Here is a 24,548-nt window from a genome sequence, read left to right on the forward strand (position 1 = left end):
ACTTGTCAGCCAGGTGTCATGCCCTGGAGTGATGGCCTTCAAGCTGGGTACCTTAACCTAGACTGACAGGCATCATCACCGGATATTGCGAGCCCCTAAGCGGCTTTGCAGTTACAAACGCGCCACGAGGAATATCTAAATATTACGTCCACACTTCGCAATCAGCAACGACTAACCGAACATGCCCAGCAGTGCACTATTCCGGCATAGACCACTACCTCCGGTTGTCTCAAAGACCCCAGCACCACACAAACACAAGGTGAGCCTGGCTTGAGTGACTGTCACTTCGCGCAATCGCTCGGAAGTTTAAAAAGCAAGTGCCGATCGTCATAAAAGCATAAACAGTCGGGGGAGATGAGGCAACCCCCCTAAGATCATGTGAAAATCTGATGTTGCTGAAGGTAACTGGATAGCCAAGCCAACAGCGGAGAAGGAAACTCAACAACTAAATTCCACGGCGACTTTCTATCGGATACAAGCACTTCTTAAAAATTATACAGGTTCTTATGAAGGTAACCAAGAAATATGCGGAACTAAGGTGCGTGCCTGTAGCCTTTATGCGACCAGCCTTACCTTCCCATTACCATGCAAACGCATGGTTTGAAAAACTATGCACCCGAAAAGGTCACCAAATTAAATTAGAACTTTAGTACTACTTCGCTTATCCCTCGTTACTAAATTGCAGTGCCCTATCTGGCTTGTAAGTCTCAAGAAGCATCTTTCGTTCATAACCGCATTCGAATTAAGAAACAAAACAATGTTGCTGATGGTGGCCTCGCACATTTGACAACATAAGCGGCTAGTCCTTGACCTTCTACTCGATCAATTACTAGTCATTGACTATCTAATCTTACCTGCTCATCTGAATTGATAAGTATACTTCATCGGTGATATGAAATTCTGCTGTCACAATTGTGGCTCAGATTCCCGCCAGAATAAATTCGCGGAATGCCGACATCTAAACGACCGCCGGCTCAGTTCACTCAGTCTGACACGTAGCTGGCGTCACGCAGTATCTCTACTGGATCAATTACTAGTCATTGGCTATCTAATCTTACCTGCTCATTTGAATTGATAACTATACTTCATCCATGATATGAAAGTCTGCTGTCACGACAACTGTGGCTTAGATTATTGCCTGATTAAATTCGCGTATGCCGAGATCTGCACGACCACCGGCTCAGCTCAGAGTCTGCTCACGGACCTTGCCTCACGCAGCATTTCTAAGCAGGACGAGGGGCAACAAACGTCTTCGTAAAGCAGCTTACACCAAAGTAGTCTCACGCAGTTTAAAGCGGGCTGAGATTGTAGTAGTATGACGCAGTTCATGACGGGAACAGGAAAGATTATTCCACGCCCTCCAAGATCACATCTTCCCCCACCATACTAGGCTTTAACTTTTTGACAGGACACACGTTTCAAGACTTTGCGCCTTATGTTGAGAGCCTCTGACTCTCACACACATGGTGGGCGGCTGCGACAAATCTCCCCAAAACTCCCCCAACCTCCACCTATCCATAGAGCTTTGCGAGAAAGGCTTGGCCAGCTCCGGTTTCGAAGGTCATCTCCGCTTGGGCGAAAGGGCTTTCGACGCGACCCGCGCTCAAGGCATCCTGGAGTAGGGACGTTTCTCTGAAGCTTTTGGATGATTTAAATAATGTTTATTCTCTCTCTCTCTCTCACCCTCAAACTTACTCGGGATGGAGCTCATAATGGTAGATTATTCTCGTGCTCACTTCGACTCAAAGTTACGCGAGAGTTTGACGCTGATTAAGATTAGGTCACTGAACTCGTCAGTGCATCTGCTGGAGGGAAACCCAGCAGGCTTTGAGCCGCGCACACTGCACATACAGTGCGGGCACCCACTGTTACGTAAACCCTTCACGTTGTTTAGCCTCTTGTGCAACCTTATTGCGGACTTTCAAGCCCAGTTAATCAGTAAAATCTCAACGTCAGATTTGGTGGCGAAGCGAACACGCGTGCTATCAACAGTTTCGGCCACGCGCCGGTGGCCAGGAGCATTGTTTGAACAGTCAGCAATGTAACATCAGTTTCGCGTCCCGTGAGAGCCCGCTGCGTATTTAAAATGCGTGTTGCAAGAAACTTGTTCAATTGCATGCACTGTCCAATCCAAAGAATAAGTGAAATACAGAAGGCTGTCGCCATCTTTTCGCAATCTTGTACGGATACGCAAGCGCTCCATCATGGGTACGCTATAGGGGCCGTTTGTCCCCCCCCACCTAAACGCAAGACCGATGTTGCGTGCAGTCCAGGCGAAATGTGAATGATGCGAAGAGATTGCGTTCACCCGCCGCGGTGGCTCAGTGGCTAAGGCGTTGCGCTGCTGAGCACGAAGTAGCGGGTTCGATTCCCGGCCGCGGCGGCCGCTTTTCTGATGGAGGCGAAAAGCAAAAACGCCCGTGTGTACGAGATTTCGGCGCACGTTAAAGATTCCCAGGTGGTCAAAATTAATCCGGAGCCCTCCACTACGGCGCGCCTCATCGCCTGCGTTGCGTCGGCGCGTTAAACCCCACAATCAATCAATCATCGAAGAGATTGCGTTCCGTGAGTTTTTAGGGGCGAAGCTCCTTAGGGCGTGGGTCTGTCCATCCTCGACGCATGTATGTAGCCACCTCTAGTTTAGTTCTTGGATTGTTTACTAGATGGCGTGGCTACCTATAGTTTAGTTCTTGGATTGTTTACTAGATGGCGGTACTTGTATATGATGAAAAGATGCGCTTGGATTGTTTACTAGATGGCGGGGAGCGTTGTAATAAAATCCGTTCGCTGTTGGCGCGCGCTCGGAGTCGCCCGATGGATAAGGCTGCAGATGTGCGAGCCCGCGAGGCAGAAGCGCTCCGTGAAGCTGCGCGACGCCGCCACCAAGATCCTGCCGTACGAGAGCGGGAGGCTGAAGCGTGGCGTCTGGCTGCGCGATGCCGCCGCCAAGATCCCAGCGTTCGAGAACGAGAGGCCCAAGCGTCACGGCAACGGCGCGAGGACCCTGCCGTACGCGAAGCGGCACGGCTGCGGCGCGAAGAGGATCTACAAAACGTCAGAGAACGGGAAGCGGCGAGAAAGCGCGCGTATCGGCAGGCAGACCCCGATGCAGTGAGAGCTCGTGAGGCGTCTGCAAAACGCATCAGGCGAGCTCAGCCCCAAGGTGCCGACGCGCGGTTTAAGCGAGACTTTCTAGACGTTACGTTCGGACACAGATGTAGAGGGTGAACTTTCACTGAAGAGTCACGGTTTTACCGATGATTTCCCCTCAGGAGCTTCGCCCACTCATCATCATTCACCCCGTGGATATGCTGTGAATTTTTTTGCGTAGGTCTCCGCACGCTGTACTATAACTCTCTAATATGCTAAATACTGCCGCCTTCTTTTATACTAAAATGACCCCTTACATGCCCACTTCAGCAAAATCAAGGCAGGTTTCAATAAAGATCAATATCACTTGGCTGAGCTGCTTCACGACGCAAGAGCAACGGCGAAAGCCCCAACTGGCCGTGCTCTTTCCACTGTAGGGAGGTACCACTTGGAGCAACGCCTGCTTTTTTTTCCCTAAATGCGAGATACAACCGGTAAACTCCTCTGCGAGTACACGATGACCTTCGCTTAAAATGTCGAGGACGACCGGATCAACTGCCACATTTTTATCTGTTACTCGTAAAAGGTGTACAGTCGACATCAACTCATCTTCCTTTGTTTTTGTGGTTTTTGTAATGCTGGCAATATTTGAATTAATAACGCCATTCAGCTGGTTATCATACCAATTACACGGAAAGCTCGTGCTACGCCATTTCTCACTTCCAAAGAACACAGTTCAAAAAACTATTATTCACATCAATTGAAACGCTATTTTCCTTGAAGTATATATACCGCCCGGGGGAAGATGCAAAAGCTACAGTAGATTGCAACTTTCCGATTTCTCGGCATAGGGCCCGCACAATGCACTTTAAGAAAATGCGTTGAAAGCACAACATTTGAAAATACAACGATGTACGACTACAGTTTCTTTAAAAAATCATGACCGCATAAATTGGGGTGAAATCTGAGGGCGTAAAAAGCCAAACTCCTGTTCACATACGTCACGTGTAAATTTACAGGATAACACAAGCACGAGAAGCCACAATAACACGTGCTTGAAAGGTTTTCAGTAATCACCTAAAACATTTTTGTATAAATAACACCGGAGTTGAGAGACCAATTCGGGTAGGCGTAATTTAGCAACAGCACATGGAGTAAGACCTTGTGCTTGAAATACAGCAATCAAACATCACTTGTAAAAGTTATATAAAGAGCATTTCCGGCAAGTTTCACTTCGAGAGGAGTGACATTTGTACTTTGGTCATATTTCTTACTTTACGCAAAAGCATTGGCAGGTTTAATGCAATTACAGCAAGTTATAATTGTTTTTAGGGTTGGAGTGTGCCATGCGTTTGTGAAACAGGGCTTGTAGAAAATGGGATTTCTTTTTCATTCCGCTAATCATCACCCGAGTAATCGTTTATAACTTCGTTTTTATCTTAGTGTTAAAAGGAAGCCGCATATGCGACTAAGGTTTATTATTTTATATCAACCAAATTATTTTTCATTTAGAGTCAAGAGAAGCGAAAACACAGGATACTTTCCTTTGCAATAGCAGCAACTTATGGAATTTCATTTTTATTGCGGCCCAAACTAACTTACTCTATATAAAGTCGGAAGCGTCAAGAAATAATCAGATCAATGAACTTTATTATTTCTTATGCATGAGTACAGGGCAAGAGCAGCCACAAAAATGTACCCCCATGCGTATGCCAGCATCGCAGTGAAAAAGCTTTATGCCTTCGTGCGATCTATGGAGTGTTAATATTCCGGCCAAAGATACTAGGTACATTCTTCGTAAGTTTAATTGACATCAATTAACCAAGTTAAGCAAGTTAGGTTCCAGGAAAATTACGCTCTCAACACTTTCGTATTAACTACATCATTTCATTCAGTGCCGAGCCCCGATTTGGAAGCAGGAGCAACCTTATTTTTAGGCGCAAAAATGTGTATTTCGTTTTGCCAGTGTTATAAATTATAATGCATGCCGCAGTTATTGCTTCACTCAGAAATCTTAACATCTCTTTACAACTTTTTTCGACATCGGTTCTACACATTCCCCCAAAGTTCTACTTATTCCAGCAGTATTCCGGTTTCAACGGATCCCTGTTCAGATGAAAATTTCCGAAGACGCATAATCTTCTCGAACTGAGGTCATAACCGGTACTTCGAATTAGCGTCTCGACTGGGGCCAGTTGGTTCATTCTGATCTTAAACAACAGCGCAAAAGGCAAGGACTAGGAAAGAAGCACAGACAAGCGCTTTTCTGTGCTTCTTTCTTAGTCCTCGTCTTTTGCGCTGTTGTTTAAGATCGGTATCTCGAATTCTGTATAAGTCCCCTTTACTCAGTTGAATACTGTGACTCGATGAATCAAAGGCATTAGTTAAAATGCAGTGTATTCCTAGTGTTACCGAACAGTTGGAAGGTTTTTGTAATAATATTCCTTTTTTGTTTGTGCAATGAAGTCTCTTGGGCCGTGACTGCGAAAACTGTGTTAAAAGCATGTGCTGCAAACGACATTTGGAGACCTATCTAGAACTCGTACAATATGTAAATTTTCAACCACCTAGGCAAAAAAAGGGTAATACTGAAATTGGTCGACATTTTAAGGCGTTACTGTCATCGTCTTTCAGTAGTAGCAATGCTTTCGAAATTTTTACGCGTTTTTGGGCAGTTTTCTGCTTCAGGAAATTAGGTTAAATATCTCAGTTAACGGAAATTTGTTTCCTAAAACGATTGAAAAGAGCGTAACTTCCACGTGTTCTGAAGTGCCGCACACGTCGATAAATTCCCCTTTCATGTATCCATTGTGACTTGTGAATGCAATACTTCCTTCCAACCAATATTTTGCCAAGCTTCACACTTATTTCTTGTTGACATACGCGGGAGCGGAAAAGTGTGAAGGTACAATAAATTCACCTACAGCTGCAAACCGCTCAAGCAACTTCATAACAAATACAGTGCTTCAGAGTTGACACGATGTAGTGGCCTAAAACCACCCGCACTCGCACCAAGCTATTTCAACCACAATCCCGCAGCAATACACATAGAGACAATGTATTACAACCCACATATCGGCACGCACCGATTGACAGCACTGTAGCAAGCGACAAACAAAATTGGTAACTAAAATCGTGATTGAAACTTGATTATTACAAAAAAAGTCGTCAAACGGGCCCAGTAACTCGCTAGCCATTGTTACAACTGCTCAGAAATAGTGCCGAAATTGCAGCAGATTATCAGATAACGAAAAATACTGTAAACATGCGTATGCTTTTTATTCGAAATATTCTATTTGTGGTAAAACTTTCTTTAGAATTTTTTTTAGCGCGCCGACGCTACACCAGCGATGAGGCGAGCCGTAGCTGAGGGCTCCGAATTAATTTTGACCCCCTGGTGATACTTACGTGCGTCGAAATCTCGAACAAACGGGCGTTTTTGCTTTTCGCCTCTTTTAGAAGTACAAATTAGAAAACAGATTACCCAACAAGTGGTCCTGTTGAACGTTTCAAACAATGGTAACAACAAAGACAGTTTTATTTCATAAATTACTAGGAGCGGCTTTACTACTAGCATAACGCTTGTAGACACAAAGAGAGTGCTGGCCCTTGTTCCATTTTGAGAATAAGATTTCACTACGGCTGCAACAACCGCTGGAATTTCCATTTGACGGCTATAAAAGCGGGGTGTGGGGGGGGGGGGGGGGCGGTTGAGCAGAAAGCCGTGGGCAACCTTTGTCAAGAATTTAAAGTATGAGCGAGATCCTAATGAACCGGTGGGCTTCTCTAGACGCTAACAGGCGCCGGCACAGGGTTGTCGTCACGCTGACCTCACATGGCCGCAGGCGCTAGGCGACCGGCGCGGTTGCTAAGTTTCTCAGCCAGAACGGTTAACCAAGTGTCGGCAAAGCTACACGTGATGAGAGGCAGACAAAAAACTTTATTGAAGGGCCTGAGGAGCACCGCCGCCGTTAAGGGCGGCAGCGCGGCGGGCCACTCCCACGTGGGGACGGGGAGGCCGGGCCTCACCGCCGTGGGCCCTCTGGACGGCCCTTGGCTGGTCTAGTAGATCTGGGCTCTCCAGGATGGAGCGCCACTCTCGTTGAGGGCCCCGAAGTGAGGGACACCGCCAGAGGATGTGACCTAAATTGCTACTATCGCCGCAATCCGGGCAGTCCGGTTCAAAAGTGCCCGTGTAGGAGCTGAGAGTAAATAGACTAAAATAAGACATGGTCTGTAACATTCGGAGCGTGGCTTCCTGCGGCATGGAGAGTTTCTCGTGCGGAAGAGGAAACGTTCGCCTGCCCAGCTCATAGTTCCGAATAACCTCATTGAATGTGAATAAAGTGTCTCTGAAGACGTCCCAACCAATCCCCGAGGAACCGCCTCTGTCCGACCCGGCGCGGTGGGTTAGCTAGCACGCGCGCGTGTGGGCGACCTCGTTGAGGTTATTTACACAGGACAAGTGCAACCTAAGGTGAGAGGGAAACCAGGTGATAGTGCGTGAGGAAATTACCTTATTTCCTAGCATGCGAGTGACCGCGGCCGAAGCGGAACCGCATGCAAAGGCTGTAACGGCTGCGCGAGAGTCAGTGCAGATTCGATACCGGCTGTCGTCAAGTAAAGCAAGAGCCACCGCGGCCTGCTCTGCTCTAGCCGGGGTGGTATTCCTGAAAGACGCAGAGTTGAGAACTGGGTCACTGTGATTCCCCGTGGCTGCTGAGAAGTTTGCCAATCGGCCGTACTGCGCGGCGCCCACAAAGCACGCGGAGTGCGGGTCGTCGCGAACTTGTTTTAGTGGGGGGAGATAGTTATAGCGGCTCTCTGCTCCCTTAGTAAGGCCAACCATGCGCTGCTCCTCGAGGGATGTATTACAGCCCAGAACCGCCAGAATCTCCCTGCCAGCGGGCGAAGACGACAACCTGGCAGTCTGAGCCGTGTTCTGCGCTTAGATTATTTCCTCTGAAGCGTTGTGAGCCTCGTGCGCATGAGCCTTTCTGTGCTGGCATTCATCGGGAATTCATGGGAATTCTGGGAATCGGGAATTCTGTGCTGGCATTCATGGCATTCATCTCACCCAGCGCGAGCTTGATGCTTTTGCGAGTTAGTAAATTAAGTTTAGCCTTTTCGTGATTCTGCCAGCAGTGCATGGCCGCCACGTACGTGATGTGACTCATCAAGAATGCGTGGAAGAGCCTCAAGAGATTGTCTTTCTTGATGCCTCCTCGACTGTTCGAGACCCGAGTAGTTAACCGCATCATGCTATCCATGTTAGCGGTGATTTTGGCAATGGTGTGCCTGTTACAACCGTTCGACTCTATGAGCGTATTGAGGTTGTCAATAACCCTGATAACCTCAACTCTGTGAACACGTTGTCCCTCGCTCCTGCGGGGCGCAAGGTTAACTTCTGACAGTGAAACCCAGCCCTTTGGATCAACCCCCCTCCTCCTAGGTCTGTACAATAGGAGCTCCGACTTGATTGAGGAGAGGCGAAGCCCCGTACCAGCGAGGAAAGCCTCTGTGCGATCTAGCGCTTCCTGAAGTGCTTCCTCTGCCCTACCCTCGCAGCCCCCGACGCACTCTAAGGTAATGTCGTAGGCGTAGAGAGTGTTGTTGATACTCTTGACCTCCAAGAGTCTCCGAGACAATTTACACATGGCAATGTTAAACAGGAGCGGGGATACCACCGACCCCTCCGGTGTACCCCTCGTGCCGAGCTCGAAGGGCTCTGACCTGAGGTCCCCAATATTTAGCGTTGCCTTTCTATGTCCAAGAAAGGAGCTGATAAACACGCGAAAGTTCTGATCCTGTGGTCTGTATCTCTAAGGTGCGATTTATTTCCGCAATCTTTTTCCGGAGTTTTCGGTTCAGCCGCTGACCCCTTCCATCTATCGACGAGGCAGAGGTACGCCCCCTTGACCGTGGCGCGGTGGTATCCCCACGCCTGATGCGGAGCATTGAAGTCTCCATCCTTTACAAGCGGAGATCCTACCGCCTTGAAACCGCCTTGGAAATGCGAGAACTAAAACGCTGCCTCTGACAGTGTATCTCTAAGGTACGATTTCTTTCCGCAATCGTTTTCCAGAGTTTTCGGTTCAGCCGCTGACCCCTTCCATCTATCGACGAGGCACGGGCCTAGTTCCCATCGAGCGGCCGTGGACGTGAAAGTTCTGACCAAGGCCCAGCTCCGAGATGGAACCGAGTATGGAAGCGTGCGAGGAGGTATCGAAGGCTTTCCCTAGATGTAAACCTAGGATGGCTCTTACGTTCCTCGTGTTCCTATCGATGATCTGATACTTGATCAACTTCAGGGCATCCTGAGTCGAAAGGGACAGTGAAAAGCCAATCATGTTATACGGAAAGAGATCGCGGTGTTCGATGTGCTTGGAGATGCGGTTGTTAATAACATGTTCCGCCACTTTGCCTATGCACGATTTGAGCGAGATCGGTCTGATATTAATCATGTCTGGAGAGCGCCCCGCCTTCGGGGCCAGAAAGACCGACGCCAGCTTCCACGACTCCAGAACCGCGCCCCGTTCCCAGGTCCCATTTATCTCCTCCGTAAGGAATGTGATCGACTCGTCATCCAATTTACGAAGAAGTGTGAAATTCCGTGTGGACCCGGAGCAGAACGTCCATTGAGGGCCACGAGGGCTTCCCTTACCTCGGGGATGCTAAAGGGCTCGTCCAGAGAGGCCACTGGATAACCTCTGTAAGGCGGGTAGTCCAAATCATCCTAAGTGTCTATGGGTATATATCTGTTGGCGAGTGACTCTAGTATTTCCGAATCGGAATTGGCCTGCCGGGCCGCGCGTAGTAAGTTATCAGTAGTGCGCCTCTGATTAGAGCGGAAATTAGACTCACTTAGGGACTGTTTCAGCGTGTTCAATTTTCTACCTGATCTCATCTGCCCGTCAAACGAGTTACAGACCTCATTCTTTTGCTGCTTGGAGAGCATCTGACAGTGTATCGCTAAGGTGCGATTTATTTCCGCAATCTTTTTCCGGGGTTTTCGGTTCAGCCGCTGACCCCTTCCATCTATCGACGAGGCACGGTCCTAGTTCCCATCGAGCGGCCATGGACGAGAGCTCTTTTCGTCTCCGAAAAGTGCGCCAATCGGCTGTCCACCCTGTCCACATTTAGGTCGATGGCAACGGACTTGGTGACGGACGCTGCAACCTCCTTAAGCTGCGCTACCCAACTAACTAGGTACGTTGGGGTTTCGGTTTCCCTCTCTTCCCTGATTTTACGAAAAAGATCCCAATCCGTCATCCTAAACTTCTTTTTTTGGCCTTTTGTGTACTACTAACGACGTGGCCAGCACACAGTGATCGCTGCCCAAGTTCTCATTGAGATTGTACCACACAGTGGGCCCAACGTTCACCATGAACGTAAGGTCCAGCGTGGTGTCCCTGGCGAACGAATTTCCCGTCCTAGTCGGAAAGGAGGAGTCCGTAATCAGGGTGAGACCGCAGTCGGACGCCGCCCACCAGAGGTCCGCCCCCTTGGCCGTGACGTGGTGGTATCCCCACGCCTGATGCGGAGCGTTGAAGTCTCTATCCATTACAAGCGGAGATCCTACCGCCGCGCTAACCGCCTTGGAAATGTGAGAACTAAAACGCTGCCTCATGTTTCGCGCACAGTTGTAAATGTGAAGTATAAAAAGGCTATCCCGGTGCTGGCCACTCAGAATGACCTCGATAACGTTACATGGGAAAAGGTTATCACTTATAAGTACTTGGGAGTCACTTTGAGCAACGATTTAACATGGCGCGCACATATTACCAACATCATATGATCAGCTAAAAGATCGCTTGGTTTCTAAAAACGACGCCTACTTCATGCACCCTTTTGTGTAAAACTGCTAACCTACAAATATTTAATTCGCACCCAACTTGAATACGCGTCGCCTATCTGGAGCCTTCATCAAGCATACTTCACCGACGCACTAGAATCAGTCCAGAATCGAGCATCTAAATTCATTCATTCCTCCTATTCGTACAACGTGAGTGTTTCATCTCTTAAACAGGAATCTCGTCTTTTAAACCTTAACATTCGTCGCCGAGTTGCCAGCCTCATTTTGTTCCACGAGTTCTATAACAGTCCACTCGGTCACCCGACTTATATCTTGCCTCCTGCCCGCATATCTCACCGCACCACTCATTATTTTTATATCGCCCGGCCACGTGCCCGTACCACGACATTTGCCGCCTCCTTATTTTTTCGCGCAGCCTCCGACTGGAATGGCCTCTCCGCTGATCTTGCCACCGTAATGTGCCACTCAACACTTACACAAAAAGTCACTCGCTTCTTTTCAATTTGAATACCTAAGCGTGTTCCTTTTTGTGCCCCTGGTTCTAGCTTTGTCTCTTTTTCTGTTTTCCTGCAAGGTGTTACTCCCGTTAATATTTATACCGATCCTGCATATGTATTCTTTTCTTCTCTGTAGGGGTTACCCCTGTTCCTATTTATACCCATTCTGCATATTTGTTGTATCTGTTTCCCGCCCCTTACGTAATACCCCCTCTGGGGGGTCTTTGAGGTAATAACGTGATGTGATATGATGTGATGTGATGTGATTAGCCAGTGCTCCGTTTTACTGTGATCCATGAAGAGATTGTGAAAGGTGAAATTGAACTTTTTGGAGACGAGAGTAGAAATGCCTCCCTTGCCTTCTCCGTGTACCGTATAAAATTCAAATCCCGAAAGTGAGACCACGTCTCTTGGAGTAAAGTGACATGAGGTTTATTGATATGGGATCTGACAATCTGCTGTAGGACTGCCTTTTTGCCTTGGGAGCCGCAACAGTTCAACTTCCAAATCACTATATCGCTGTCGTATCCCGCCATGGTTGGGATCCTCGCTTATCCTATCGTGCGAAAGGCTGCGCGCAAGCCGCCGTGAACGTGATCGTGACCGGCCGCGGTGCAGGGCCGCCATGACTCTAGAGCTATCTGTCGATGGAGATGCGTTTCGAGCGAAGGACGAGGCAGGTTAGCCGTTATCTGGACATTAGATTCGGCATAATCAACTCTCGCGTTCAGGGCAGAGACCGCTTCACTGAGGGCTTTGAGCGTGGTCCTCAATTCGGACTGGAATTCTCTTAACTCTGCTCTAAGCTCCTCAAAACCATCGTATCGTATGGGTTTATATCTCTTTTTGGCGGATCGTCCTATAACTGGCGCCTCGGTTTCCATTGGCGTTACCACCTTCTGGGTTGCGGGTGGTAAAGTCCATTGAGCCGGTAGGGCCTTTTCAGGACTTTTCGGCTCGGCTATTCCAGCCTTCAGCTGCTCGAAAGCGTTCCTGAGCGAAGCGTTCTCGCGTTCTAGCTGTAAAATCCTAGCCGCCCTATGCTCTGGCGGTGTTGACGAAACCCCCACAACCTTTGGTGTAAGTCCCTAGACTCGATCTACGCACGTGGTCTGCCCAGCCTCTGGTGGCTCCTGGATGCACACGGCTGGTGGCCCTTGGAGCGCGAACTTCTTCTGGATCGCGGACGTTCCGTGGAACGGGAGCGTCCGCTTTTGGAGCAAGAACGTGACGCCTCGGAGCGTACCCTCGAAGGTGACCTGCTCTGGTCGCGTTTTCTGTCTGGCGGTACAGGTGACTTGGCTCGCTGGCGCTCCCTTCTTCTTCTGCGAACAACGTAAGGCAGTTGAAACCGCTGCTTACACTGCTCGTCCGTCGTGGGATGAGGGCCCCACATAGGGCACATTCTTGCGTACAAACATGGTCTTCGGGCGGGGATGCAATGCCACACCCCCTGCAGATCGTCTTTTCGGGCATCGGGCAAATGTCAGTTTGTCTGCGGCAGAGGTGCAGCTACGAATGCTTCGTCCTCACATGACAATTTGGTACATTTAGGTCATCAAAGAGGACGGCGGCCTTAGTGGTATTTTTCATACGCTTGACCTCTAGGGCCCTGGGATTCTTAGGCTGCACAATCATGTCTTTGAGCTGTCCTGCGTCGAAGTCGAGGTCGACGCCCCTGACGACCCCCTTGTACGTGTTGTGCGGCGCTACAAGTAGGAGCTGACCTCGTAGTTTGCCACTCCAACTGTGATTGACTCCACTCTTGAGTATGCCCGTGCGTTCTTCTGCGTCGGCGTACTCATGCCAAAAATGTTTTGCATGGCGTTGGAACAGACGATATCGTCGGCGATTTCGGCAGGAGTGAGATGTGCCGCTAACGCGAGAGCTTGGGCCACCTTGGTAGGACTCACGTTCTTGACGGTTAGGCCTCCCCTAGGCCTAACGATGATTCTGTAGTGCTCCCTCGGCAGGTGGGGGAGCCTCGACGCTGCGACGATACGCTTCTTGACTTCGGCGGGAGTGCGGGCCCCGCCGGTGCCGGTACCATGTTGTGCTGCACTTGTCTTCCCGCCCGGCGCGAGCGACACTTGCATCTTGAGCTTTAAAAACGGCGTATTCCACCCGGACTCCAGGCACTCTTCGGCGGCGATGTCCTACACCTCCATGGTCACTTTCATGGGCACCTTCGGGGATAACAGACACACTAGCGCGGGGAGACGCTCCCCCGTCGAGCCTTCGCCGGAGAAGTAGGCCTAGCCGGTTAGGCCTGGCGGTCTTGCGGCATGGTCCGGACGAAAAGTATTGAAAAATTAACTAAGGAACCACTCACCGGCGAATATTTGGTACCGGCGTGATCCTCGGAACCTTCCGCGTGAGTTACCACCGAAATCAGCAACAGGAAGTACAATTTTCGGACCAAAATCATTCAAAGAAGCGGAAGCCGATGTTTGCTCGATCGCACTATTCAGCGCCCCCTGGAGGCCTCCTTCACGTGACGTTTCGAAAATTATTTGTGATAGCTTTGTTGGTTGCCGGAGCGACTGCTCATGCGATGCAGAGCAGCTGGGGCGCGATTCGTTGGCGCCATGACCGTTCGTTGAATTTGCACAAACTCCCTACAACAGAGTGAGCACGGGTTTTCTTCGGCGCGAATCGTACCATCGGGGCTCCAGGAGGAGGTTCCGCGGTAAGGACGTGTCCGCAGTTACATTTGCGCAAGCTCTCCTGAATCGGCTAGCATCCCAAATTTCGGCCCCGCTTTCTAAACTTATTGTCATTCTATGTATGGAGGAAGACGGCTCACGGTTCCGTGTACGAGTGCGTTCTGCACTACCTGCAGACCTTCGTCGACAGAGATTCAGGCAAAGAGCCCGTGTGCATAGTCAGGGGGGACAGCATTGAAGAAGGTTAGTGCGGAGCAGGGGCAGGTGAGACGGCGCGCAAGCTGGTATGCGAAATTTGGCAGGGAACAGACCATTTCGGATGTGCGGTTCTGAGTCGCTATTCGCGACAGAAGCATAGCACAAAAGAAGTGAGCGAGGGCGGTGGGGGAGGTGCTGCAGACGCCCGCACGCAGGCGCGGCGAACGTATCGAAAATTAGAAATCGTACGAGGAAGTGGGGACGGCACGAAGCGTACCAGTGGCATAGAACCTCGCTACGCGAAGAATCGAGGCAAGCTTGGGCAGAGTTGTAGTGGGCGCGTTACTCATAAATGTACCGTGCTTGTAACCGGCCAAGCCATTTTAAAATACTGCTTTATTGTTAAATTTGACGCTGTTATTAATGTTTGAACTTCGGGTATTTAGTTCTATTTGATATCTGTGCATAGGTTTACAAAAATGGCACGTAGACAAAGCAGCCCTTTATTTTTGGAAAAAGAAATGTAAGGCTATTACTATTATATTCCGAGCAAAATGCTTATATATACACGACGGCGCCGAGGTACCACAGATGTAGGCGCTCACGTCCTCCGTAGTCACAACTCCAGCTGCTCACCTTGTATAGTCGGAACAGTTACGGTTGCCAGGGGTGTCTCAGGTCACGGAAAATCCAACGAGTCCACGGCCTATGACGCCTACCTGTCAACAAACATGGCGCGCCCGTCCCTACAAAAACTTTAATAAATTGTTTATGGTTCACCGGGACAGATAGGTGTTGCACACTCAAGACCACAGTTGCGTATAACCGACTTCTGGTCGCATCGCGCGAGAAATATTGACTTCAATAGAAGTGGGCAGTAAACTTTGAAAAGGAAAATTTAGGAACATATATTTCATCGCCTAGCCGCATGCGGTGCCAAAGGTACTGAATTTTCACAAGTTCATATCGCGACAGAAGCGTCTTGAACGTGTGGAAAAACGCGGAAATGGCATTGTAATTTATTAAAGCTCATTAAACTTCTCAAGTGAAGTAGAGGTGGTGCTTTCCGGTCGACCGCACTACAGTACAAAAATGCGGATGACGCCACAATCAATGAAATGGTCGTAACCGCGTTCAGCAGCGCATTTCAGATTCTCCCAATCGTACCCTTACCGGCGCGGTGGATCAGTCGCTAAGGCGTCGTGCTGCTGATCACGAGGACGCGGGTTCGATTCCCGGCCGTTGCTGCCGGTTTTCTAACGGAAGCGAAAAACAAAAACGCCCGTGTTTACGAGATTTCGGCGCACGTTAAAGATCACCAGGTGGTCAAAATTATTCCGGAGCCTTCCACTACGGCGCGCCTCATCGCCTGCGTTGCGTCGGCGCGTCAAACACTACAATCAAATCAAATAAAAAAGAACGACGCGAAAGGTAATTCGAGCTGATATACTGCGAATAAATTAAACCATAGTTGCCATTGTATTATCAGCTAAGCTCCGATTGAAGCCATAAAAGAATCTTAATTACATTTTATAATATAGTAGTACAAAACTTATCACCTTTTTTGTGGCAGTCAAATACAAGCGCTTTTCCAGTCAACTCGGCACTAACCAGCGCTGAATCAGTAAGCACTTTCTGAGTTACTTTGGGAGAAGAATCCTGCCTGTTACACCAAAATTTAAGAAGACGGAGAAGAAGAAGACCACAGGGACGATGAACAAGCTGCCTAGGACGAGCTCTGGTACCCTTGTCAAGCAGCTTTTCGTTCTCATTTCGACCTTTCAGCTGTGTGAAAGCGTGCTCAAGTAAGTAGCATGTGAGAAGCTCCTGGCACATTTCTGTCCAAAATGTAGGAAGGGGTTAGAACTGATTTTCCCAATGCGTGGCTCTAACCATCATGTTTACTTTCCTAATGGGGTTTCTGGCTTTGTGAAAACTGTTGTGTTATCATTTAGTGTTTGTTTTGGAGGTGGGCTCTGTTGCATAAACTTTGGGGAGCGCACCGGATGCGAAGCCGAAATTTATTCTATTCAAATTTTTACTCCAGGGCATCCTGTAGCAACTTCAGCCATGGTAGGGGTCTACGGAAATTTTTTAGGGCGATTCGGTTTTTTATCATTTGCAGCGGAGCAGGAAGAGCAACTGCCCAATTTTTCGGCGCTTTTAAACGTTTGCGGCTGCTTGAAATTCGGTTTCGCATTGGTAAGGGGTAAAGTCCACATCACGCCCGGCGCTGAGGTTTATTGAGGCCAGCCGAAAGCTGAAATATGACTGTTTAGGACGGTATTGAGGACATTTAAGACAATGTAATATAAAAAAGAGCTTTAGAATAACGTGCCTAAAATTCTTATTGTTAAACTATGTAAAAGGAAATCTGCAATACTTCTGATAAATGCTGTCACACTTTCTTTTACGTCTCAAAGTATTGACAAAGCTGTAGTTATCAACAGCACGGAACGCCACTGCGTGATTTGCTCGTAGCTGCAGAACTATACTGCTTCCGTTTCTGCTTTGCTTCTGCGGCTTTCTTTTTTAAAGTGGATATCGAATGCATTCATTTCTGCAACTGAAAGAAAGCCCCCCAATAGCCGCTACGCCGCTGTAATGACGCGATTCGAGAGCTCAGACAACGCCAAGACTCCGGAAACAGAGAAAACAATTTTGAGCAGGTTTCCAGGTAATCTCATGGACATAGAGCAATGATTTGTCCCCGGGGTTTCTAGCAGTGATTTCAACGACCTGAATGTGTTGGTTGACTACGTTCTGAAAGCATTTAAGATTTAGAAAAATGTATAAAGTATTGCAGGGCCCCTTTAAAATTCAAAAGTTGTCTCATATCATTCGCAGGACATTGGTGACACTTCGCGTTTTTTTTTTTTTTGGGGGGGGGGGATCAAGATTAAACATTATGCGTTTACTTAAAGAGCGTAGGTAGCCGAAGTGGCTTTACATCACGGTCGGGGATGGAGAGAGAGAGAGAGAGAGAGAGAGAGAGAGAAAGAGAGAGAGAGAGAGAACTTTATTCTGGAACCATCGGGTCAACGACGAGTGGTGACCAGCGCTTGGAGGGCGCCGGTGACCTGGGCTGCTCGTTCAGCAAGTCCTTGCTGGACCCGCGGATCCGAGCTGCCTAACGCCGCCTCCCAGTGCTCCACACAATAGATGAGAGGGAATGAGAAACATCACACATAGACATCGCGAAGTCGCAATAGGTGACAGGGACCCCTCACCTCGACTTACTTTTTTGTCTGAGCTGACATACGTGCAAACGCAGTAGCTAGAAGAAAAAAACATGTTAATGCCGCACATTCAAATTAAAGTAAGTGGTTGATGTGTTGTCAGGTCTAGCAAGCTGCAACAGACCAACTCAGGCGTCTTGCAGATCGCTGAGTTTCATGAATGTGCTTTGGGAACTGTTCGGAAAATTATATCCAGAAAGTGTGGCTCTTGGCAAACAATGGTGCCGATCAAAAGTTCAGATTACTGCACTATCACAAGACCTGCTTTAAAGCCGTCTCATCGGGTCTTAAACATTGCGTAGAGTGACGGTGTACGTTATCATTTCAGCGAAAGTTTTTTTGCGTCGCTGATTCCTGCCGGCTACGTATCGGACCATGCGCCTGTTGTGACAGGTAAGAGGTGAAAACCGTTTAACCACAAAAAATGAGTTATGTTTCTGTAATACCTCTTGCCGCCATATTTTTATGCGAAACTTCCTCGGTATTGAAATCGCCAGCTTAACAAATGTCCCCTTCTACCTTTCTCTTTCTGTATCAAGACCGAATTTTGAGAATTTATCTTTACCGATATCTTTGCTCTGCGCATGCGCAAAAGACCTCGAACACATAATTCAAGGACACATTTCCGCCTTCCTAAATGGCAATGCAATAATTGACACACGACAACATGGCTTCAGGCGAGGCTTTTCAACCGTAACCGAGCTCGGGAAAACAGTTCTCGACAGAGCGACCACCCTAGATAAGCAAAGCCAAATCGACCTAATATTTCTTGATTTCGAATGAGCACTCGACCACGTATCGCACTCCAAATTACCGCTTAAAGTAAAACCTGTTTTAAACAACGAAACCTTACTTAACTGGATTGAAGCATACCTGTCTTTATGTAAACACTGTGATCATATCAACGACGCAGCATCGACACCACGAAACGTAGACTCCTACATTCCGCGAGGATCAGCATTAGGGCCGCTCCCTTTGATCGTCTTTATATACGACATGTTATGTGACATACACCTCAAGATAAAGCTTTTTGTAGATGACTGCATTTTCCATAACAAAATATCCAATTCAAACGATCAGGCGGATTCAAACACCTCGCTATCAAATCTACAATCTTGGTGCTCAAAGTTGGAGATGGCAATTAAATTAAAAAAGTCTGTTTCAATGATCATTGCCCACAAAAAGAATGCCCTAGCCTGCACTTACCACATTACCAACCAGCCTCTATCTGTTGTGTCTTCTTACAAATACTTTAAACTAATAAATACATCAGATCTAAAGTGGAACGAGCACGTAACATACATTTACAATGAAGCAATGAAGAAACCGGGCTTTTTAAAGCGGTCTCTGGGAAGCGCCTCACCTGACGTAAAACTCTTAGCATATAAAACATTTATCCTTCCAATTCTAGAGTACGCCTCGGTTGCCTGGGATCCACATACTCAAACCAACATCACGAAAATTAAGAAAGTCCAAAGAAAATCAGCTAGGTTTATTTACAACTCGTACACCTGGCGCACGTCCCCTTCACGCGCGCGGCACGGCTGGATATCAAACTTAAACTGCTGCGCTGTTAAAATTAGCACAAGCATGCAAGCTTCGGGGCAAATGTCGAAAGACGATAGTCTAGTGCATCCCCTGCCACGTAACTTCCTCTCCTTTCTCCTCTGCTTACCTTTTCCCTTGCTCCCCTTTCGTCTCGCTCCCCCCACGGCAAACGTGATAGAGGTTTGTTCAATTCAGTTCAATTAAATTTTTCCGCACTGGCACTGCTTGTACGCCATTTTTTGGTGCATATTCTTGCTGTCGAGCTCGTCCTCGAGCCTCCCGGTCGAGGCTCAAGCGCGATCACTTTTGTATTTTTTGGTCAAACATTGTTCTTACCGCATTTTTTATCACGTATGTCAACATACAGATATATTTTCAATTATAAGAGCACTGTTCCTATAAGTTATGTGTTTATTTTTCATCAGATATGCGTAACGTTTTCTTTTTGCTAAAACCGTTGACAAGTGCGAAGCACTCTTCTAGATTTAGTGGTTTTGAATGGTTCTGCCTACATAAACGTCTCTTTGGAAACTTCTTCAAACTTTCCTCTAGGCGGCTGAGTCGGGAGACAGACAGACAGACAGAAACACAGAGAGGCCAAACTTTTCGTTTTTAAATGGCCAACGAGAATCATCGACTTTAAGAACACAAAACCCGCACGAGCCTCTTCTGCCTCCACAATCAGGCGTGACTCACAGCTTCATAGGCCGCCAGGGGTGCCCGTCAGCCTTTGCGGCAACAGTCTATGGTACAAAGAATCCGTAGGGGGAACAAATAAGTTCGTTTTTATACATCGCACCCTATCTGAATGCCGCTTCTTTAGTTAGAAAAAAATATCAGATTTTCGCCTATCTTGTGAGTGTGTGAAGTCTGTGAGTTCCTTAAGTTCTAAGCCCTGACCACTGGGCTACATGAATCTTGAACTGTGAAAGCTCGCATACTGAATCTTGTAGGCAATGCCTAAAACTTCCAAATACGAGCGTGCCTATTTAGAAAAGTATGAAACCTTAAAAGGTGCCAGCATTGCTTCCAGTTTAATTTCCTCAGTTACACAAAACTGTAACCGCACCATCCGCATTTCCTATCACTTCACTTCCCTTTATTTCTTTAAGGACCCCACAGGGGGTGGTTATGGGCATCCATAATTTTTACGTACGACATTCGACCGTTCTGGACCATAACAGTCTTTTTTTGCAATACCGGCCAAAAGCTGTACGTTTAAGGTACTATGCTTACTACTGCCATCTAACAGTTACGTTTTCCTGCAGGGCAACCTGTGAAGGTCTACGTCAGCATGGTTGTATTGGATCTTGGCCGACTCATCGAGGCTGAAAGGGTGACGGTGGTTGCTTTTTTTCTAGAGCAGAGCTCTTAATTAAAGGGACAGACAACCAGTTTCTGTGGAGTGCATGCCCTCCAGCTCACGTGGAAGCCAGCGTTTTGTATACCCAGGCAAGCGCAAGGAATTTATGAACAAACATGCGGAAATAATTGTACTTGTGCACTAAAATTTCTGCAGTCTGAAAGGAGGCACCACGTAGTTTTTAAACCTGACAATGCCGTACGTGTCCAAACAACTCCTTCGGTTTCAAGGCCTGATTCAAAAACCGCATAAAGGAATACGAAAGGTTGCACGCTCTTGTTACTTAAACCGGGGACAAGTTTTTAAACACCTCTTTTCCTCTCACGTGCTGTTAAAAATAAGTTGCTGAACGGCGCGTTGTCATGGTTGCCAGCATTCCTTTGGACGGGCCTCATATGACTGGTAGATCTCAAAATTCCAATCTGTAAAGTTCTAGGGTGCTATCAGCAAAACCATTTCGGGTTAAGTTGTTTTTAAGTGCAATGCACTTCTTAAGCGACCCTGAACCTGCGTCCACCGGCGATGTCCGCGCACGTGGAGATGGGCGCGCGCAGCCTGGCCGCTCACATATATCACATACCCACGTGGGGGATTGGCCAGGAATCTCCTCGTCTTCCTTGGCAACGGGGGGAGATGGGCGCGCGCTGCCTGGCCGCTGACATGACACATACCCACGTGGGGGATTGGCCAAGAATCGGGCGTGAGAAGGGCTAATGCACCTGCTTAAAGGAGTACTGACACGAAATTTCAAAGCTGAGATCCGCTCTAGCAATCAAGTACAACGACAACACAAATAGGTGTCTGTGAATAAATGCATCTTTCTTTCTTTGTAGTTGTGTGTGTGTGTGTGATCTCTCTTTCGCGAACATTACCGAACCGCGCAAATTCAACTCGTGCATTCGCACTTTCACATTCTTCCCCTCGGGGAAATGCGGGGAATTTTTGAGTGATGCCCTTTCATATGGGATAGAGAAACTATATTCCACAAAAAACTGTGATTGATTCCTCTGCCGTAGGAATCAGTGAAACACGGAAGTGAAATGTGCAGCGAAATCTGCAGCTGCGCATGATTTGGGGGTGGACGGCTGTCTTGTGCGTGTGCTTGGAGAGCGACGTCCTACTGCCGGGTCGCTCCGGCAAACGTGTACGGGTCATTTTCGTGACGGATATGACGTCAGGGAAATCTTGCTGTATCCCGGCATAAAACACTTTCGTGTTAAAATATAAAAGCCGAAAACGAACAACCCTAAGTATAACGTACTCTTTAGTACTAAAGGTTGCTTCCCCGCAAGAAGACCCTGTGTGCAGGGGTGTACCATTTACAGGCCGCTAGCTTCGTTGTACTGGCGTCACTTCCGTGACGGATATGACGTTAGCGAACTGTCGGTGTATCCTGGAATAAAGCACCTTCGTGTTAAAATTGGTTGTCTGTCCCGTTAATCGGCTGCTCGTGTGGTTTCAGCTCGTTCCACGCCGTCGTCCCTCTTTGACACCGAGAGAACGAGGAGGAAAACGGAAGAGGAGAGCATGGTTAAAGTGTGAAGAGGAAAGCAGAGTGCAGCGGGAGCCGCGCGAGCCGTGCTCCGTGGCGGTCTGTTACACAGATAACGCCATAGTAGCGCACGCCGTCGTGCGTTTTCCGATGATGCGAGCACTTCATGAGACGAAGGAAACGCTTTGCTGTTGCTGCACCTAAACGAGCTGTCCTATAGCAGAAGCTCAGTGCCGCCGAGAGGTGCGCACCGCCAAAGCAGCAGCGATGCGGCGCTGCCGAGAAGATTCTGCAGTTCCCGCTGCGCTCAAATTTTTCCTTGGGGAGTATCATAATCGTCAGCCAATTCTTTTGTTCTTAACGTAACATAACGTTTTCTTCCTCACCCACGGAATTATTGGACTACTATTAAACGTATAAAGCGTCCGTTCGAACCACACTTCTTGACCGAGGTTCCAACGCTAAGCACCGTTGCTGTTTTTCAGATATATCTATTAGTCTCGCCAAACGTTCCGTGATGCTGGCGCCACAAATGAATGAAGAAATCCAACAATCTGCCTCATTTCGCGTAGATTTTGGAGTACGAGTACATTTCGTGTATAAATGCTTGGTTGTGCAAAGTTTTAAGCCGTGTAGTAAACGATGTATGCCTGGGAGGGGCTGCATACAGCCCACCCCGAGGCCAGGGTTGCCTCTACTAAGATGGCGTCCCACAACTCTAACGCTTGTGCCATCCTTTATCCGCTTTCAATCCATGTTTACTTCTCTTTCTTCTTTCCCTCAGGTTTTCCTGATGCAAGCGTACCTGTACGCTCGCTGGACCGACCCCCGGCTCAACGTTCCCGCCGACGTTGTCTTGGACGAAGCAGGGACGCCACTTCCCCGCAATGTGCGGCAGAGATTGTGGCGGCCCCTGGTGACCTTCGAGAACGCCCTGGAAAAAGGCGGGACGGCTCTTGGGAGCGGTGCAACCGTGATGTACAAAGAAAAGCACCTGTACAGCGTCAGCAGGTATGTCTAAAATTAGGAAATTTGTGTTTATGGCGTGAATTGTTTTCAAAGAAGAACCACGACGACGACCTACAACCACTACAACTGCGCTCTAATCGACTGATTGCCTCGCTGAAATAGCACCGTAGCAGTTTTAACACAAATATCCCTCAGCTAAGCAATATATTAGGAAAACGTTTAATTGGAGGCAGCGACGTATTATCTACTTCCGCGTAGATTCCAAGCAATAAGTTTATTTTTTGCTATTTCCTGATGCCGAATAAACAATCTGATGATTGAAATCGTTCTGCAAAATTGACAGCAGCGTTCGAAAGAGTCTTATTAATGAAAACTTCGGTTGGGCGTGGTAGGGAAGGGACGCCGTGTAGGTAGCCAAGCGGAGTGCTTGATGCTAGGCGGCATCGGCGCGCGTGGCGAGAATTCACCCTGGGACGTCACCACCCCCACGTTGTCCGCACTGTTCAGCGACTTCTATCGCGGACCTGAACCATTTAATCTGGCACTGCACTGCATTCTCAGACCATCGATATATTATCGAAAATGCACTTCCAAATGGTTCTTCACCAGCTAATCCACCATACCATGACCCCCAATTCCTTGCCGCGCTAGGCACTTTTTCCCTTGAGAGCGGTCTGGCTCGAGTAGTGTGAGCCGGGGCCTACAACCCATTTGGTCCCTCAAACTGGACAATTAGGCCCTCAATGGACAATTAGATCTTCTACGGCCCTTGAAGATTCAAGTAGTGTTAATCCTCCCTCCCTGCTATTCCCATTTCCCCCCCTCTGGCCAACCGGCCGTCCCTTGAGGTGAGGTGAAGTTGCTAGTTTTCCAAAACAATGCGCTTTTGTGGCGACAAGGGTCTAACAAATTGGTGCCGTGAAGTCACGCTAGAAATGTCAAGGTTAATAGCTGGCCAACGCTACAAGGCGCAAAAAAAATATCTGGCGACTACGATACTCCCTAACGCGATAATTAAGCGCAGCACAGCGCGCTGAGGCAGCACCCACTCGTGGGTTCTCTCGACGGCAGCGATAATGAGCCCCTGCGTTGGCGGCGCGATGTGCGTTTTAAGCGAACGCACATCATAGTCACGCGCAAGCCCCCCCCTCCCCCCCTCTCCCCCCCCCCCACTTTTTCGCCAAGCGTCGCGCCCTCGAGCGCCTCGTGCGGGCACAGCACACCACCCCCAGCTGCGTTTCCCGCATTTCGTAGCCACGTGCAGTATCACTGTGATCATACGACATACAAACCGAAATAAGTTACTGCTGGTGCGCCTTCGTAGGTAGGACCCGCCGCGGTTGCTCAGTGGCTATGGCGTTGTACTGCTGAGCCCAAAGACGTGAATTAGATCCCGGCCGCGGTAGCTGGTTTTCTGGTGGAAGCGAAATCGAAAACGGCCGCGTGTCGAACTTTCGGTGCACAGTAACGATTTCCAGGGGGTCAAAATTTATTTAGAGCCCTCCACTGCAGCGGACCTAAGAGCCCAGCCTCCTTTCCCCGCGTTAAGCTCCACAATAAACCTTCGTAGTTAGCTGAGGTATCTCCAACTGAACAGACAGACTGAGTACAGACTAGAGCCACTAGATGAGATTTCAGAGTATCGGCATTCTTTTCTGTCATTGTTCTAT

At 48.4% G+C, this 24,548-nt stretch overlaps 1 protein-coding gene across 1 annotated transcript in view; it reads left to right on the forward strand.

Annotated features, from left to right (window-relative positions):
- The first annotated feature begins 12,028 nt into the window (after window positions 1-12,028).
- The window catches only part of LOC144148495 (glycine receptor subunit beta-like), a 42,797-nt gene continuing 30,277 nt past the window's right edge, over window positions 12,029-24,548 (forward strand). Inside the window, exons 1-5 of the mRNA XM_077680025.1 lie at window positions 12,029-12,083; window positions 12,524-12,657; window positions 14,246-14,312; window positions 20,323-20,390; window positions 22,694-22,920. Of these exons, the coding sequence (XP_077536151.1) occupies window positions 12,029-12,083; window positions 12,524-12,657; window positions 14,246-14,312; window positions 20,323-20,390; window positions 22,694-22,920 (551 nt within the window). The remainder of the gene's footprint in view (window positions 12,084-12,523; window positions 12,658-14,245; window positions 14,313-20,322; window positions 20,391-22,693; window positions 22,921-24,548) is intronic.

Source organism: Haemaphysalis longicornis, unplaced genomic scaffold (genome assembly GCF_048455015.1).
Source record: "Haemaphysalis longicornis isolate Haplotype H1 unplaced genomic scaffold, Haemaphysalis longicornis Haplotype H1 scaffold_8, whole genome shotgun sequence".
Taxonomy (NCBI): Eukaryota; Metazoa; Arthropoda; class Arachnida; order Ixodida; family Ixodidae; genus Haemaphysalis; species Haemaphysalis longicornis.